Here is a 15,303-nt window from a genome sequence, read left to right on the forward strand (position 1 = left end):
TAGATGCTGTATAAATGCATATTCCCTCTCTACCTGTGTTGTCTTATCTTTCCCCTCTTCCCGCAGAGGGGAAGGGACTTGTCCCAGATCATAAGGATTTGATATCAAAGTCAGGATTTGAACCTGTTGTCCTCTGATTCCATGTGCAGTGTTTTTCTTACTATATTATTCTAGAGTGTATCGCACGGAACTGAAGAGTCCAGCATTATCACCACTGTGATTTCTGCAGGGAAGGCCATGGCCACTTCAGGAACACCCCCTCCACCTTGGGATGAGCACAAGCCAATCCAGAAAGATACTGAACAACCAGGTTAGATGAGCTCTACCTCTGATTTCCAGAAGAGGCGAGGATCAGGCTGTATGGCCTCTGGAAGAAGGAGATCTTTGCCAGGGGTTTGGGGGAGGATGACTTTGGCCCAGCATATCTTTCTGCTGCCATTAGCCCTGTGGCCTGAAGCCTGGGGAGCTTCCTTGTATTCCTTTACCTCATTCCTCAAGAGTTCTAGAAGCAGGAATTTCCTAAACTATCATCTACATCCCAGGATGGAGACTCTGGAGCTCCTGAATATTTGGGTTGGGGTGGGGATAAGCCTAGACTTTATAGTCATCTGAAAGAGGCTGCCCTGTGGCCCAGGAATAAGGACTGTGGGAAAGAGTTAATTCTATTCCCTTTCCCTTTACAGGAGATAATGCTGAAGACCCTAAAGTCCCTAGGTCTTATTTAAGTACATTTTTAACTCCCTTAGCATAATCCTCTACACACCATGAATGTTTCTTAAATATTTGTTGAATTTGTCTTATCGAAAAACCCACTGGTGAAACCACTCTGGGATAGATCAAAGATTTGGGAGTGGGAGTGGAAATAAAGGCTTAGAATCACCTTGAAGGGGGATTATTGGGACTTCCAAGTTGGAGTCATGTCCAGTGATGACTATCCCACTAAAACTATTGTCCTTTTCTCATTAGAGGCCCAAGGGCTCTCAAGGTTACCTAATAAATTGTAGTTGTGGGGCAGAAATATTGATAAAATAAGTAGTAAGTTAATTATTCCTCAGATTCATGGAATTTGGGAGGTGGGTCATATAGTACGAACTCATTAGAGACCAAATTAGAGATCATATGGTATAAATGCCTCACTTGTAGGTCTGCACTACTGGCATTATTATCTCTATTTTACAGAGAGGGAAGCTGAGGCCCACTCTGTAATGGCCAAGTGCCCCTCTACTCACCAAAGTTCAGGAAAACTCCTGGTTGGGTAGAAAAGCCAGAAACTCTCTAACAATCCCTGGCATCTGATAGAAGAGGGTGAAGGCAAGCCTGAGCAAAGTCCACTGTCTTATATGTTTCACAGAAAAAACAACCAAAGTCCATGAAGAAGAGGAGCATCCTCTTTCACAAGGAGAATATACAAATACCACTCCTCCCCCTCCCTCTTCAACTCCCCCATCACCACCAAAGCCATCTTCATCCTCATCCTCGTCATCGTCATCGTCATCATCATCGTCTTCATCATCATCAGGTAAAACAATTTTCACTTTGGGTCTACATTTGAAAAAGTTTTGATTGAGGGGCAGCTAGATGGCTCAGTGGATAGAGCACCGGCCCTGGAGTCAGGAGGACCTGAGTTCAAATCTAGCCTCAGACAATTAACACTCACTAGCTGTGTGACCCTGGGCAAGTCACTTAACCCCAATTGCCTCACTAAAAACAAAAACAACAACAAAAAAAGTTTTGATTGAGATTTTCTGTTTCTTGCAAGGCCATATTATCCTGATGATCCCTTCCCTAGCCACTGTTGTCAGTAAATAATCCTCTGCTAAGAATGTTTAGGGCAGCTTTGGGTATAGTTTTATACCCACTTGAATAGGTCAGTATTTTCATTTGTTCCATAATATACACTTCTTGCCTTGTGTTCTTTGTCTCAGTCCTCTTCAGAAGTCCGAGGCCACTGAATCATAGCCCTGACTTTTGTGGTTGTTTAGTAATAATTCTGTTTTTGTTTAATTAAAAAAAATTTTTATTCTTTAATTTAAAAAAAAAGGTTTTTTGACTTTCTGTGGTTATCCTGGACTCTGTTCTTATAGATAGCAACAGTGATGAGGACCATATCCATCGGACTGACAAAAAGCCCCATCCAGGTGAGTTCACTTGAAGTGGAAGGGGGGAATACCAACCACTAGAGACCCTTAGAGTTGGAAGCAGAGTTATGGTCGTGATCCTGAACAGGGGCAGTCACAAGTTGGCTCCCAAGTCAACTTTTTTTTTTTTTTTGCGGGGCAATGGGGGTTAAGTGACTTGCCCAGGGTCACGCAGCTAGTAAGTGTCAAGCATCTGAGGCTGGACCAAGTCAACTTCTTAAGACAAATTCAATTGGGAGGTTGTAGGAGAGTGAATAGAAGACCTTAGTAGAAGAGCTGGGAAAAGATTTCTGACTTTTGGACAGAAGTCACATGTAGGGAGAGATCCCAGTGTGTTGGCTTGTTGGTGGGACCCCAGGAAGTTGCTGGGGAGGCCATCCTCTGGGAAGACACCAAGGAGGTCCAGGCCCAAGGTTCACCTTTTAATTGACTAATTGTTCTTGCTCACTTGATGCTTTGCTTAACTATTTTAACCTGCTAAAGGTTTTGATCACAACTGTTCCCAATGTCCTTTACATTTTGGCCAATCAAAGCCTGGTTAGAATAGAGGTTGTAGGTTATTTTGTTTGAACCTTTTTTGAGCACCGGAATCTCTTCTACAAGTATCCCTGACATGTGGTCACCCAATTTCTGATGAAACTCTTCCTGGGAGGAGAATCCATTCCATTGTTGGAAGGTTCCAATTGTCAATTCTTCCTCGTATTGAGCTGAACACAATGTGTCCACTCCTCTTAGGTCTACCCTCCAATGTACAGACCAAGTCTTCTCTTCCTCCTTGGGATGGCGCCTCCTAGAAACATTGGTGTAGAATGTTCTCCCTCCTTCCACTCCCCTCCTCCCCCTTTGCTCCTCTTCCACCCACCCCATCCAGTTCCTTCCCACCTTCTAAGGCAGGGCTTCTTAAAGTTTTTCCACTCATTACCCTTTTTCTGCCCAAGAAATTTTTATGTGACCCTGGATGTATAGATATATAAAATAGGTACAGATAACCTTTTGCTGTTGCCAAATTTTCGTGACCCCCACATTCAGTGATGTGACCCCATATGGAGTCATGACCCACAGTTTAAGAAGCTAGGCTTTAAGGCCTAGCTCAGACACTGTCTTCCCCATGATACTGTTCTTGAGCCCCAGCCAGAGTGTAATGCCCCTTGATCACATTTGCTCCCCTTTCACATTGTCCTTTTATTCCGATTATTTGGATTCATAGTTCATCTCTTTTGCTAGACTGCAAACTCTAGTCAGCGAGCAAGGTTTATTCATCTCTGTATTCCCTTCTGGTGCCTAGTAAAGTGCCTTGCACATAATAAATGTTTGTGTTTTTATCCAGATAAAGTCAAAGATGAGTCAAAGATTAAGAAGGATGAACTTCAGCTCTATGAAGGTAACTCAATTCAACTTAACAGACATTTTATAAGAGCATAGATTGAGAGGTGGAAAGGACCTTGGAGGTCATTAAGTCCAACCCCCTCATTGTACAGGTGAGGAAACTGAGGCTGAGAGAATAAGTCATTTGCCCAAGGTCTCACAACTAGTTTAAGAGTCTGGATTTGAACCCAGGGCTTCTTAATGCCAAGTCCAACCAGCCACATTGCCTAATATGCATAGGGCAAAGTTGTTAGGAATACAAAGACAAAAATCAATCGACCCCTCAAGGAACTTACATTATATCAGAGAAATGGGTAAATCTAATCCCTAAACAGGTAAATAAACACAAAATTAATTGATTGATGAATAATTAATATATTGATAACAATAAGAACTAATTTTATTAGTGATTTAGGGAAAAGGGTGCCATTATTTTCAGAAGAAGCCAGAATAAGGTGCTATTGGCATAAAAAACAATTGGCAAAGTGGTTTTCAAAGTAACACTAATAGGGCAGCTAGGTGGCGCAGTGGATAGAGCACCAGCCCTGGAGTCAGGAGTACCTGAGTTCAAATCCGGCCTCAGACACTTAACACTTACTAGCTGTGTGACCCTGGACAAGTCACTTAACTCCAATTGCCTCACTAAAAAAAAAAAGTAACACTAATAGTTCACATTTAGAAGGCAGCTGGGTGATAGAGGGAATAGAGTGCTGGACTTGTCACAAGGAAGTCCAGAGTTTAAATCCCACCTCAGACACTTATTAGTGGTGTTACTGTGGTCAATTAGTCATTTAACTTCTCAGCCTCAGTTTCCTCACCTGTAAAGTGGGGATAATAATAACATCTCATCACAAGGTTGCTGTGAAGGTCAGATGAGATAATATACGTCAACCTTTAAGTGCTATATAATTGTTAGCTATTACTATTATTTGTGACTTATTTGACAATCTCAAGTTTGTAACATGTTTTACGTATATTATCTTGTTGCAATAAATTCTTAATAGCATCACTTTGGAACAATGGCAATAATATAGTGAGAATAACCAGAAAAAAGGCCTATGTTTCTTTGGAAGGCAAAGGAATAAAATTGAGAATGATATCCCAGGAAAAGCAGCGTATTCATGTAAACATGAAAATTCGCTTTAATTTATTTTTGTACTCACCACTTCTCAATTTAGTAGGAGTATATCTCAGGCAACTACTCAGTACTCATCTATATCTATCTCTATCTCTATCTCTATCTCTATCTCTATCTCTATCTCTATCTCTATCTCTATCTCTATCTCTATCTCTGTCTCTGTCTCTGTCTCTGTCTATATCTATATCTATATCTATATCTATATCTATATCTATATCTATATCTATATCTATATCTATATCTATATCTATATCTATCCATATCATCTATCTCTGTCTCTATCTCTCTATATATAGAGAGATAGGTATAGGTATAGGTATAGGTATAGATATAGATATAGATACATAAATATGTATATATATATTTATTTCTAACAGTCTTATGCCTTCTAAATAGTTTGCCACTTAAAACTCATTCCTTATTTCTCTATTTCTAAACGTAATGACAATGGCTATATATACTAATAATTTCCATTTGTTTTGGGTGTGGTATAGATACACCTGGAGAGATAAAACCCTATGATGAATCAGGTAAATATCCTAGTTTTAAATTTGTCATTATTGGAAAAACAAATGTATTCTCCATGTCATTGTTTGATTGTGGAAGAACAGAAATTAATGTTTAATCTCTTGTTTACAGAGCTCAGGAGAAGAGAAGTTGTACCATCAGATGGTAAATATATAAACTCAAAGCGTGGTGACAGATATTGGGTTTGCCTGTAGGGTAAAACATTGCCAGAAACGTTCAAAGGCTGAGGGTATAAGTACACACAAGCCCAGCACCAGAAGGCTGTGTACATCCTATGTACAGGATGAAAAGACAGCCACCTACCTAGTAGGATTTGAAGTATACTGGGAAGGGGGGTTTCTGCCCCATAAGATACCTCTCTCCAACCTAACCTAGTGTTTTATATGCTGCCATTGATTCACTTGGGTCTTTAAGGGCTCTTGGGCAGTAGTGTTGGTGGAATGCGACTTCTGTTTGGGTTTGAATCTTTGCTCTATCACCTTTGAGCCATGCGACTTGGACAAGTCACTTCACTTGTCACTCAGTACACATCTTACAACTTACAGGATTGTTGGAATGATCTCATGAGATGATAAACATAAGGTGCTTTGTAATCGTAAAGCACTGTATAAATGGCAGTGATTGTTGTTGCTGTTGGTCCTTGTTCCTGCTCCCCTACTAATCACATCACAGGGTGATGGTTATAAAGACCCCTAGGACCTAGGAGAAACCACCTGAAGCCATCATCAGCTATCTCTTTAACAGGAGAGGTTACTGAAAACAAGATATCTGGGGAGCAGAAAGGCATTAGGATTGGGGAGGGAGGGAAGAAAGGGTGGTGGGAAGGCACCAAAGCCAAACTTTGTAGACACCTTTGAAGTTTTGCCAGCTGTAGGCCAGCCTTTTCAGGTTAATCATTTGCTCAACAAATATTTATTGAATGCCTACTGTATACAAATCATTATGTTAGGGACTGGAGGAGTTAAAAAAAAATTAAGACATAGTGCCTGCTTTCAAGAAACCTTACAATCTGTGGAAATATGCTTTTCAGGACTTAGAATATGGGTAACGGGTATCATTTTCCTGGCCTTCTCAGTGGGTAGGGGAAGGAGTTGAGGGAGAGAGACAATTTGGAACTGAAAATTAAAAAAAAAAAACTTTTAAAAGAAGGAAACTTTAAGTCTAATAGGTGATACCATCAAAGGAGTTAAATAGTATAGGTAGTAATGTCAATAAGGTTTACCATGGATTTAGAAGTCACTGGGCAGACTAAACACTATGGGGGGTGGAGGATGGGTGTACTTCCTGGCCTTATCTTATACTTTGAGTTTGCAGAGTAAATGAACAGAGCTATTCCTTTGGTTCAAGAAGAAAAATCCATTTCTTTAAAAGAGAACATTCTCATTGGTCTTCCCCCCCAAAAAAAAAACAAACTAAAAAGAAAGAAAGAAAGAGAACATTGAATTGAAAAAGAATTGAAAGAGAAGGAATTAATTTTTTCAAGTGAAAACAACCCCCTGAAAAGTCATTGTCATTTTAACACAACTTTTTGTTTCAAAGAGCCAGAAATAGAAGACACGCAGGCAGCAAGAATGAACATAAAGAAAGATGGTAAGAAATTCTCGACGTGTCTCAAAATTTCTTCTCCCTGTTCTGTAGTCAGAGTTTTAAACTGAGTGGACTATATCTTATTGTAGCTTATTGTTCACATTTGGATAATAAAAATGGGGTGGAAACATTGATCACTTTCCTACAATGTTGAGATACTACTAAGTTTTATAACCTCAAGGAAGTCACTTTTCCTTTCCCTTATATATATAATAAAGGGGATGCATTAGATGCTGTTCTAAGATTCCTTTTAACACTGACATCCTATGTTCTAAGGTAATTCATAGGTCTGACATTCTACCTCTGACACTATCTGTGTGATATTGGGTAAGATACTTCCACTCTCTGTTTTTTGCAGGTCAATGACGTTTAAGTGACTTGCCCAGAGTCACACAGCTAGTAAGTGTCAAGTGTCTGAGGCCAAATTTGAACTCAGGTCCTCCTGAATCCAGGGCCAGTGCTTTATCCACTGCGCCACCTAGCTGCCCCCCCCACTCTCTGGACCTCAGTTTCTTCTTCTGTAAAATGAGACAGTGGATTGGATGATCTCTAAGATATGAATTCTGTCCTCAGTTTAACATTTAATGACTGAATAGGCAATATTTAACAGAATTATAGAAACCAAAAAATTAGGCTAAGGAGAAATGGCTGAGAAGGTGGGAAGAGACTTGGAAGACAGTTTTGGATGACACTTATTTCAATACAAAAGGATGGATATAGACTGAACTTAGACTGATGGGAGAGGACAGGAAGTCTTCCACTAGGTTTCTGTGAAGGAAGGACCTAGTGATCCCAACATGATCGAACTCACATGTCATATGAAGGGATTGGACTAGATTAAGGGGGTCAAACTCCAAAGGAAGCATTTCTGGGAAATATTATCTTGAAAATTCAGGAAATATTAGAGAACTAAATAAAAATGCAGTACAACATAGATAATGTTAATTTGTGGTTTTCTTAGTCAACATGCTGCCTGTGATTTGAGTTTGACACCACTGAATTAAATGACCTATAAGATCTTTGCTTACTCTAAGATTCTAAGTCAGGATTCTCTGGGACATTTTATATGATTTAAGAAAAATGGGGCTGGGACAAAATGTGGGTATTAGTTGAGGGGCTGGACAGTTGATGGTAAAGCAGAAATCATAGGCTTGCAGGATTTATTCATTTAGAGCTGGAAAGAACATTAGTAGCTGTCTAGTCCAACCCCTACCTCATCTACACGTAAGGAAACTAAGGCCCAGAGAGTCCCAGGTAGGACATGAGTTCAAATTTAACCAATGTTTATGAAAGAACTACTATGTGCATAACAGCACAGTCAGTGGTAGGGGAGATAAAATTATTAGATAAGACATGATCCCTGTTCTCATAGAGTTTGTAATTAAAGATAGTGAAGTTGATGACACAATGGAAACTCCACATTGGAAACCTGATAATTCCTTTAATTATTTGAAGGGGGTAATTTTTATTGTCAGGATGGGAGAGCAGAACAGAGAGTAATTTTTGGTTCTTGCCTTTTCAGATGAATTTTTCCATTTTGTCCTCCTTTGCTTTGCTATTGGGTCCGTGCTAGTCTGTTATCACTACTATGCAGGTAAGGAGGGCTTGGGGGAAATGAGGCATGAGGGGGAGAGAGAGAAACCTGTTAGGGCCCACACAGATGTTAACCCACATTCTCCCTTTATCCACTTCCCAGATTGGTTCATGTCTCTGGGCGTTGGGTTGCTAACCTTTGCTTCTCTGGAGACTGTTGGAATATATTTCGGCCTAGGTAAGTAAGACTTAAAGCACCCCATGCATATGGGTGGCCCCACTGTGTTGTAACCTGGTCTGTAGTCGTCACAGGCCACATATTGCAAGGTGACCATGTTGTGACATTGGTATTTATTTCCTCACTTAGGATTTATATGCCATCTACTTCTGAAAAGAATTTCAGAGCACTCACAAAATTGAATAGAATCACATAAAAGGGAGCAGCTTAAAATGAAAAAAGGAAAAGACCCATTAAAAGGAAAATAGAAATAGACGTTGGCAGGTACCTGAAATAAGTCAATTATTGAAGTTAGGCACAGTGTGTAGCTCTGAATTTCTTGGCAACTCAAAAACTCATGAATTCATTCACTCAACAAGTATTCATTGAGTCCCATTATAGTCAAGGTCCCATGTAGTGTGGGGGAGACCAAGATAACTGAAATAGAATTCCTATTCTCAGAAGCTGCGATCTAGCAGGGGAAGTAAGAATATGTACACAGAAAACGATAATACAATGTATGATGTGAATGAATGATAAGATGGATACCCAATGAATGAAAGGAGGGATAATACTAGACTGACTCAGACCCTAAAATTCCCACATTAGAGTCTGATTACTTCTTAAGCTTTCTCTCATGACAAAATGTCATACCCCTAGGAAGGCTAGAATCTACAGCTGTCATCAGTCATTTATAGCTCAGTATAAATGAGTTTTTCAGAGACTTTCCTGAAAGCAGACTTTGATATAGAATGAAGGGGGAGAGAGCATAAGGGAAAAGGGAGCAAGGACAAAGTCAAGAGAAGGGCACTAAGAGAGGGGACAGGAGGATGCTCAATACAAACTTCCCTTTGGCTTTTGAGAAAAGAGTCCTAGAGATGTGACTATAACCCAGATGGCCCTATGTCATTGCTTCTAGCACTTACCTAGAACATGGGTCCAGAAGAGGAGAAGTTGTCCCATTCTACAATAAATAGTAAGGCCAAATGGGGCTATGACCTGTGACCTTTCTTTAAGGCCAAAATTAGGAATTCTTCCTTCTGAGGCAAATTTAGCCAAGTTCATTGGGGAAGGTGGGGACAGTGGCACAGAGAACAGACTGCCTTGATCAGATGCTATTGTTCTAGCTGGTAGGCAAGATGTGTCCAAGGTAGTCTGGTCTACAAGGCTGAAGCTACATTAACCAAAAGTTCCTGACTCCCAACCTCCTGGAGAAGATGGGGTGGGAAAGGAAAGAAGCAAGTAGGAGAAAGAAGACTCAGGGGAGATAGTTGTCACAGTGATGGGGGCTAGAGGGTGACATCCCAGTGCAGTTACCTTGCTATGATACAGATTTGTGAGGGACAGTGAGGAGTTGGGGCAGTGAGCCAGAGGAAAACCATAGGGAGAAAGCATACTGCCTCATGGAGATTGGCGCCCTATGACAAAGCTCCAGTCACCCAGCCCCAGTTATGGCTCTGCCTTTCTTGCCTCAGAAGTCTTAGGGAATGTCTCAGAGATATGTGGTCCTAAGGGAGTAAGGGGCCTGAACTGGTGGGAAAGTCACTTGTCTTAATAACAGTGTTGGACTAGATAGATGTCTCTTAGTAGCCTTCTAGTTCTAAATCTATGACCTTAATGAATTCTGGTTTTGTTTCTCAACAGTGTATCGGATTCACAGAGTCCTTCAGGGCTTCATCCCCCTCTTTCAGAAAATAAGACTAATAGGTAACTTTTGAGCTTTTCCCAAATGCCATGACCCCTTTGCTTATGCTTATATTATATGCTGATACTCTGCTCAGCGTTGCCTCCTGATTATAATAATGGTGATCCCTCCCTCTCTTGTTATCTACAAAGTATTTTGATAGCTACAATTTCATTTGATCTTCATAATAAACCATGGGGAGAACCTGAAGAAGAAATCAATATTCCTATTTTTTCAGGTGAGGTTAAGTGAGGTCCAGAAAGGCAAAATAAATCATCCAGCATCACATGACAATTTAATAATAGATCCTGGATTTGAACCCAGAGTTTCCGACTCTTAATTTATAATAAGCCAGTTTAGTGGCACAGTGAATAAAGTGCTGAAACTGAAGTCATGAAGGCTGAATTCAAATCCTTTCTCAGATATTTACTAGATGTATGACCTTGGACAATTCACCTAACTTTTCTGGACCTCAGTTTCCTCAGCTGTAAAAGAAGGGGTTGGACCAGACAACTGGTAAGAGGGTCCCTCCCATCTCTAAATCTATGATCCATACTGTTCAGAAGACCTGTTTTCATATCTTGCCTTAGACCCTTACTAGCTGGTTATGGTTAAGTCACTTAATATCTTTATAAAATGGGTATAATGATGCCTGCAGCATCATAGGGCTGTGGTGTGGTTCACATGCAGTGATCCATAGAAACATCCAAATGCCAGTTGGGATGATGTAACCCTGGTACTTGATGCTTTTTTTTTTAGAGCCCCTTCACATTCCTTATAGAAATGTAGACTTGGGGCAGCTAGGTGGCACAGTGGATAGAGCACCAGCCCTGGATTCAGGAGGATCTGAGTTCAAATCCGGCCTCAGACCCTTGACACTTGCTAGCTGTGTAACCCGGGGCAAGTCACAAACCCAATTGCCCCACAAAAAAAAAAATAAATAAAAAAGAAGGAAAAAAAATGTAGGCTCACAACAGCCTTGGGAAATAGGCAGGGTTGGTATCATCCCTACCCTATCTTTATCCCTGTCCTTAGCAGGTTTAAAGCACAGAGGTTAAGTCACCATTGCCCAGCTGGGTGTCAGCAGAGCTGAGACCAGAGCAGGGCTCCTGACTTCTGAGCCATCATTCTTTCTACTCTTCTCAAGTTGATCCTGGGTAGCCATTCTGTCTTACTGCTAAGCAGCCTAAAGCAGCCCAATTCCATGGAAAGCAGGTCAGCTTTGGCACGAGATGGCTGGATTGGAAATCCTTGTTTTGCTACTTACAACCCACGTAATTCTGAAAAAGTTGTAAACTTTTTCATTTTTTAAATTTTGGGAGCAGTCAGGGTTAAGTGACTTGCCCACAGTCACACAGCTTGTAACGGTGTAAGTTTGGATTTGAACTCAGGTCCTCTTAACTCCAGGGCCAGTGCTTTACCCACTGCACCACCTAACAGCCCCTCAATGTTTTCAATTTTTAACAGTTATAACCTGTGGAGTCATTCTCAGGGTTGCTCCCAGCTCACTGGCCCTCTTTTCTTCATCTGTACAATATTGAATGGGATCAAAGAATTTTTAACCTTTTTTAGGTTCTGAGCCCTTTTGGCCAGCTGGGAAAGTCCATGACCTCTCAGAATAATGATTTCAAATATACAAAATAAAATACATGTAACTGCAAAGGAAACCAATTAAATTGAAATTTTAAAAAATGTTTTAAATTCACTTGTTTCAGGTTAAGGATTCTTTGACTAGAGAATATCTAAGGACCCTTCTAGCTGAAGCTCTATGAACCCACAAGGGTGCATGCCACACACCAAAATATCAGGAGAATGCCAATTACAACTAATCCGTGTTTATATGTATTTATTATGCAATGAAACAAGCAAATAATCAATAAATCCAATTAGTTCTTGGGGGGGGGCAATGAGGGTTAAATGACTTACCCAGGGTCACACAGCTAGTAAGTGGCAAGTCACTTGCCCAGGGTCACACAGCTAGTGTCAATTATCTGAAGATTTGAACTCAGGTCCTCTTGAATCCAGGGCCAGTGCTCTATCCACTGTGCCACCTAGTTGCCCCTCATTATAATTGAGTGTTTTGGTGAAAGAGACTGAGGACCTGTTGTGATCAACATCTCTTCACATTCTGTCCTTCACCTCACAGGTTTCCGGAAGTCAGACTGAGAGGTTGATTCAGGAGAACAGCTGGGACCATCAATCCAGAAATCATGAAATCAATCTTCCCAGAATAACACCAGAGTAAAGGAATCCCCCACCTCATGTCTTGGGGGGACAAAGCTGGAGAGAAAGAAAAATACTTTATCCTTCAGCATCACCTAATAAGTCTGAGCACTGGATCATCATTGATGGGCATCAAGGAACTAAGCTCACATCAGTTTTATTCTAAGGGTTAACTTAATCATCAAGGGGAAGGAAAGGGAAAGGAATGGGAGGGAGTGGGAGAGGATCCATGTCCTCCTGCCTGACGGGTTCTGATTCTGAAGACAGAAGGCTTCATTGAAAAAGCCTTGGCAGACAATTGGTCTTGGTAGAATGTCTTTAGGGTCCCTCCCAGCTTTGATCTGGTTCAGAATGATCCTGACCCTGATCTCCATCTTTGGGATCCCTGTTTGCTAGACCCTAGCTTCTTAACCCCATATGGGATCCTGTAACTGAATGTGGGGGTCATGAAAAATTTGGCAACAGTAAAAGGTTATGTATACCTATTTTATATACCTATCTACCCAGAGTCATGTAAAAATTTCATGGGTGAAAAGGGCTCACAAGTGGGAAAAGTTTAAGAAGCCCTGGGCTAGATAATCTTTAGCCAGGTCATATTTGTTGGAATTGTCTCCCCATGGCGGATACTTCCCCCAAACAGCTGGGATTCTTAGGCAGCTGAACTCAAAGTAGAAGTGGCCAGGCCTACCACCACCATCCAAGCCGGAGGGGATGGGATACTTTTTTTTTGCTGGGCAGTGAGGGTTAAGTGACTTGCCCAGGGTCACACAGCTAGTTAGTGTCAAATGTCTGAGGCCGGATTTGAATTTAGGTCCTCCTGAATCCAGGGCCAGTGCTTACCCACTGCGCCACCTAGCTGCCCCCAGGGATGGGATACTTTGACTAAGCTGTTGTATCACACAGAGATCTACACTTTCTTCAGGTATTCAAGCTGAAAACGACAACCAATAGCTATACAGGAAGAAATGTATCATTCTGGGAGTGAAACCAAATCAGAATAAACTGTTTATGATCATGAAAACCGTGTTTGTGTCTTACATCCTTTCCCCAGATCCAGTCATGTTACAGCTGCTTTTGGCTTGATTTCACGTCAACTACATTTCTCTTTTTCCTGGACTTGTACAACTTTCTGTCATATGCTTTTCTACTTCTGTATTGTATTTTCTCAAGGAAGAATCGTCTTCCCTACCCCAGCTACCCTCTCAAGGAGCTGTTGTCATTTGTCCTTCGTTCTCAAAGAGGACCAGTGAAGTCAGGAGGGTGAAGTCTTGACTTCCAATGAACTGGATATAAGTGAGGCCGGGTCCAATGGCAAGATATAGGTCAGCATGACTGCAGAGACCCTGGCCTGTTAAAGCAGTAGGAGACTTTGGTCTTTTTAAGCTAAGGTCTTTTCTAGGTCTCAGTTTGCCTGAGACAACATCCATTCAGTAGTTAAAGGCTAGATAAGAAATGACCTCAAGGGGCTAAAATATGGGTGGAGATCAAGATGGGAGGCAGTGTCATCTAATAGTTTTGGTGTCCAAGGACCTGAGTTCAAATCTTGTCTTTGATGTCTACTACCTGTTTGACTTTGGGTGAGCCACTTGGGCATCAGTTTCTTCATCTATGAGAGATTTCTTCTCATAAGGGTATTGGACTAGATGGTCACTTCTAACTCTGGACCTATGATCCTTTAATATGAACTTCAACAGGGATAAATGGGATAGGCATTATTGAACTGAGTTTAAAAAACAGTCAACCAATGGGGCAGCTAGGTGGTGGAGTAGATAAAGCACCGGTCCTGGATTCAGGAGGACCTGAGTTCAAATCCGACCTCAGATACAACGCTTACTACCTGTGTGACGCTGGGCTGGTCATTTAACCCCAATTGCCTCGCCAAAAAAACAAAAACAAAAACAAAACAAACAAACAAACAAAACCAGTCAACCAAACCAGCCATACAAGAATAGAATTGGGAAGATATACTTAAAGGTAAATCACATGAAAAAGACCCGAAGATTTTAGATGATGAGAACCTTGGGATGAGCCAACAACGGTGTGATGTGACTGCCAAAAAAAAAGTTAATTTGATCTTAGTCTGGATTAAAAGAAATGTAGCAGCCGTCCCACTGTCCTCTGCTTCTGGTCAGCGAGGGCCTCATTTTACAGAGGGAGAGGGGACAGCTGGAGTCAGAGCAGAGGAATGTGACTAAGATGAAGGATCTAGAAGCTGCCACATCAGGAATGACTGAGAGAAGGCAGCTCTACCTTAAGGAGAACTATATTAGGTAGAAGAAGCGGGACCTGAGTTTTTTTCTCAGCTGTGCTATTAACAAGCTATGTGACCTCAGGCAAATTGCTTCCATCAGGAAATAAACATTTATTGAACATCTACTGTGTTCTAGACACCAAGCTAATTGTTTGGGACACACACACACACACACACACACACACACACACACAGACAATCCCTACCCTCAAGGAGCTTACAGTCTAATTGGAAAAGACAACATACAAGGAAAGTGAAAAGTGATGGGTCGCTGGGTGGGGTACACAGTGCAAGGGCATGATGGGAGTGTGGCTGGGTAAAAAATGAAGAGATGCCTGGCTTGGGCATCTTGCTTAAACAAGGTTTTTGGGGGAGCTAGAGGGTACTGATGAAATGTGAGTTCCAGGGGCAGCTAGGTGGCGCAGTGCATAGAGCACTGGCCCTGCAGTCAGGAGTACCTGAGTTCAAATCTGGCCTCAGACACTTAACACTTACTAGCTGTGTGACCCTGGGCAAGTCACTTAACCCCAATTGCCTCACTAAAAAAAAAAAAAAAAAAAAGAAAAAAGAAATGTGAGTTCCAAGGCTCATGGGATCTTGAAGGACGCTGAAGTTTCTGGGAGCATGATGGTGTCCAAA

At 41.3% G+C, this 15,303-nt stretch overlaps 1 protein-coding gene across 2 annotated transcripts in view; it reads left to right on the forward strand.

Annotated features, from left to right (window-relative positions):
* Positions 1 to 13,403, forward strand: part of TMEM40 (transmembrane protein 40) — a 29,081-nt gene extending 15,678 nt beyond the window's left edge. For both annotated transcript variants that reach the window (XM_043976874.1, XM_043976875.1), the window contains exons 2-12: positions 175 to 310; positions 1,352 to 1,519; positions 2,085 to 2,138; positions 3,466 to 3,519; positions 5,136 to 5,171; positions 5,281 to 5,313; positions 6,709 to 6,759; positions 8,279 to 8,350; positions 8,453 to 8,527; positions 10,151 to 10,213; positions 12,337 to 13,403. In XM_043976874.1, coding sequence (XP_043832809.1) covers positions 175 to 310; positions 1,352 to 1,519; positions 2,085 to 2,138; positions 3,466 to 3,519; positions 5,136 to 5,171; positions 5,281 to 5,313; positions 6,709 to 6,759; positions 8,279 to 8,350; positions 8,453 to 8,527; positions 10,151 to 10,213; positions 12,337 to 12,356 — 762 coding nt within the window. In that variant the 3' untranslated portion in view covers positions 12,357 to 13,403. The remainder of the gene's footprint in view (positions 1 to 174; positions 311 to 1,351; positions 1,520 to 2,084; positions 2,139 to 3,465; positions 3,520 to 5,135; positions 5,172 to 5,280; positions 5,314 to 6,708; positions 6,760 to 8,278; positions 8,351 to 8,452; positions 8,528 to 10,150; positions 10,214 to 12,336) is intronic.
* The last annotated feature ends 1,900 nt before the right edge of the window (positions 13,404 to 15,303 follow it).

The sequence above is a fragment of the Dromiciops gliroides genome, chromosome 1, assembly GCF_019393635.1.
Source record: "Dromiciops gliroides isolate mDroGli1 chromosome 1, mDroGli1.pri, whole genome shotgun sequence".
NCBI lineage: Eukaryota > Metazoa > Chordata > Mammalia > Microbiotheria > Microbiotheriidae > Dromiciops > Dromiciops gliroides.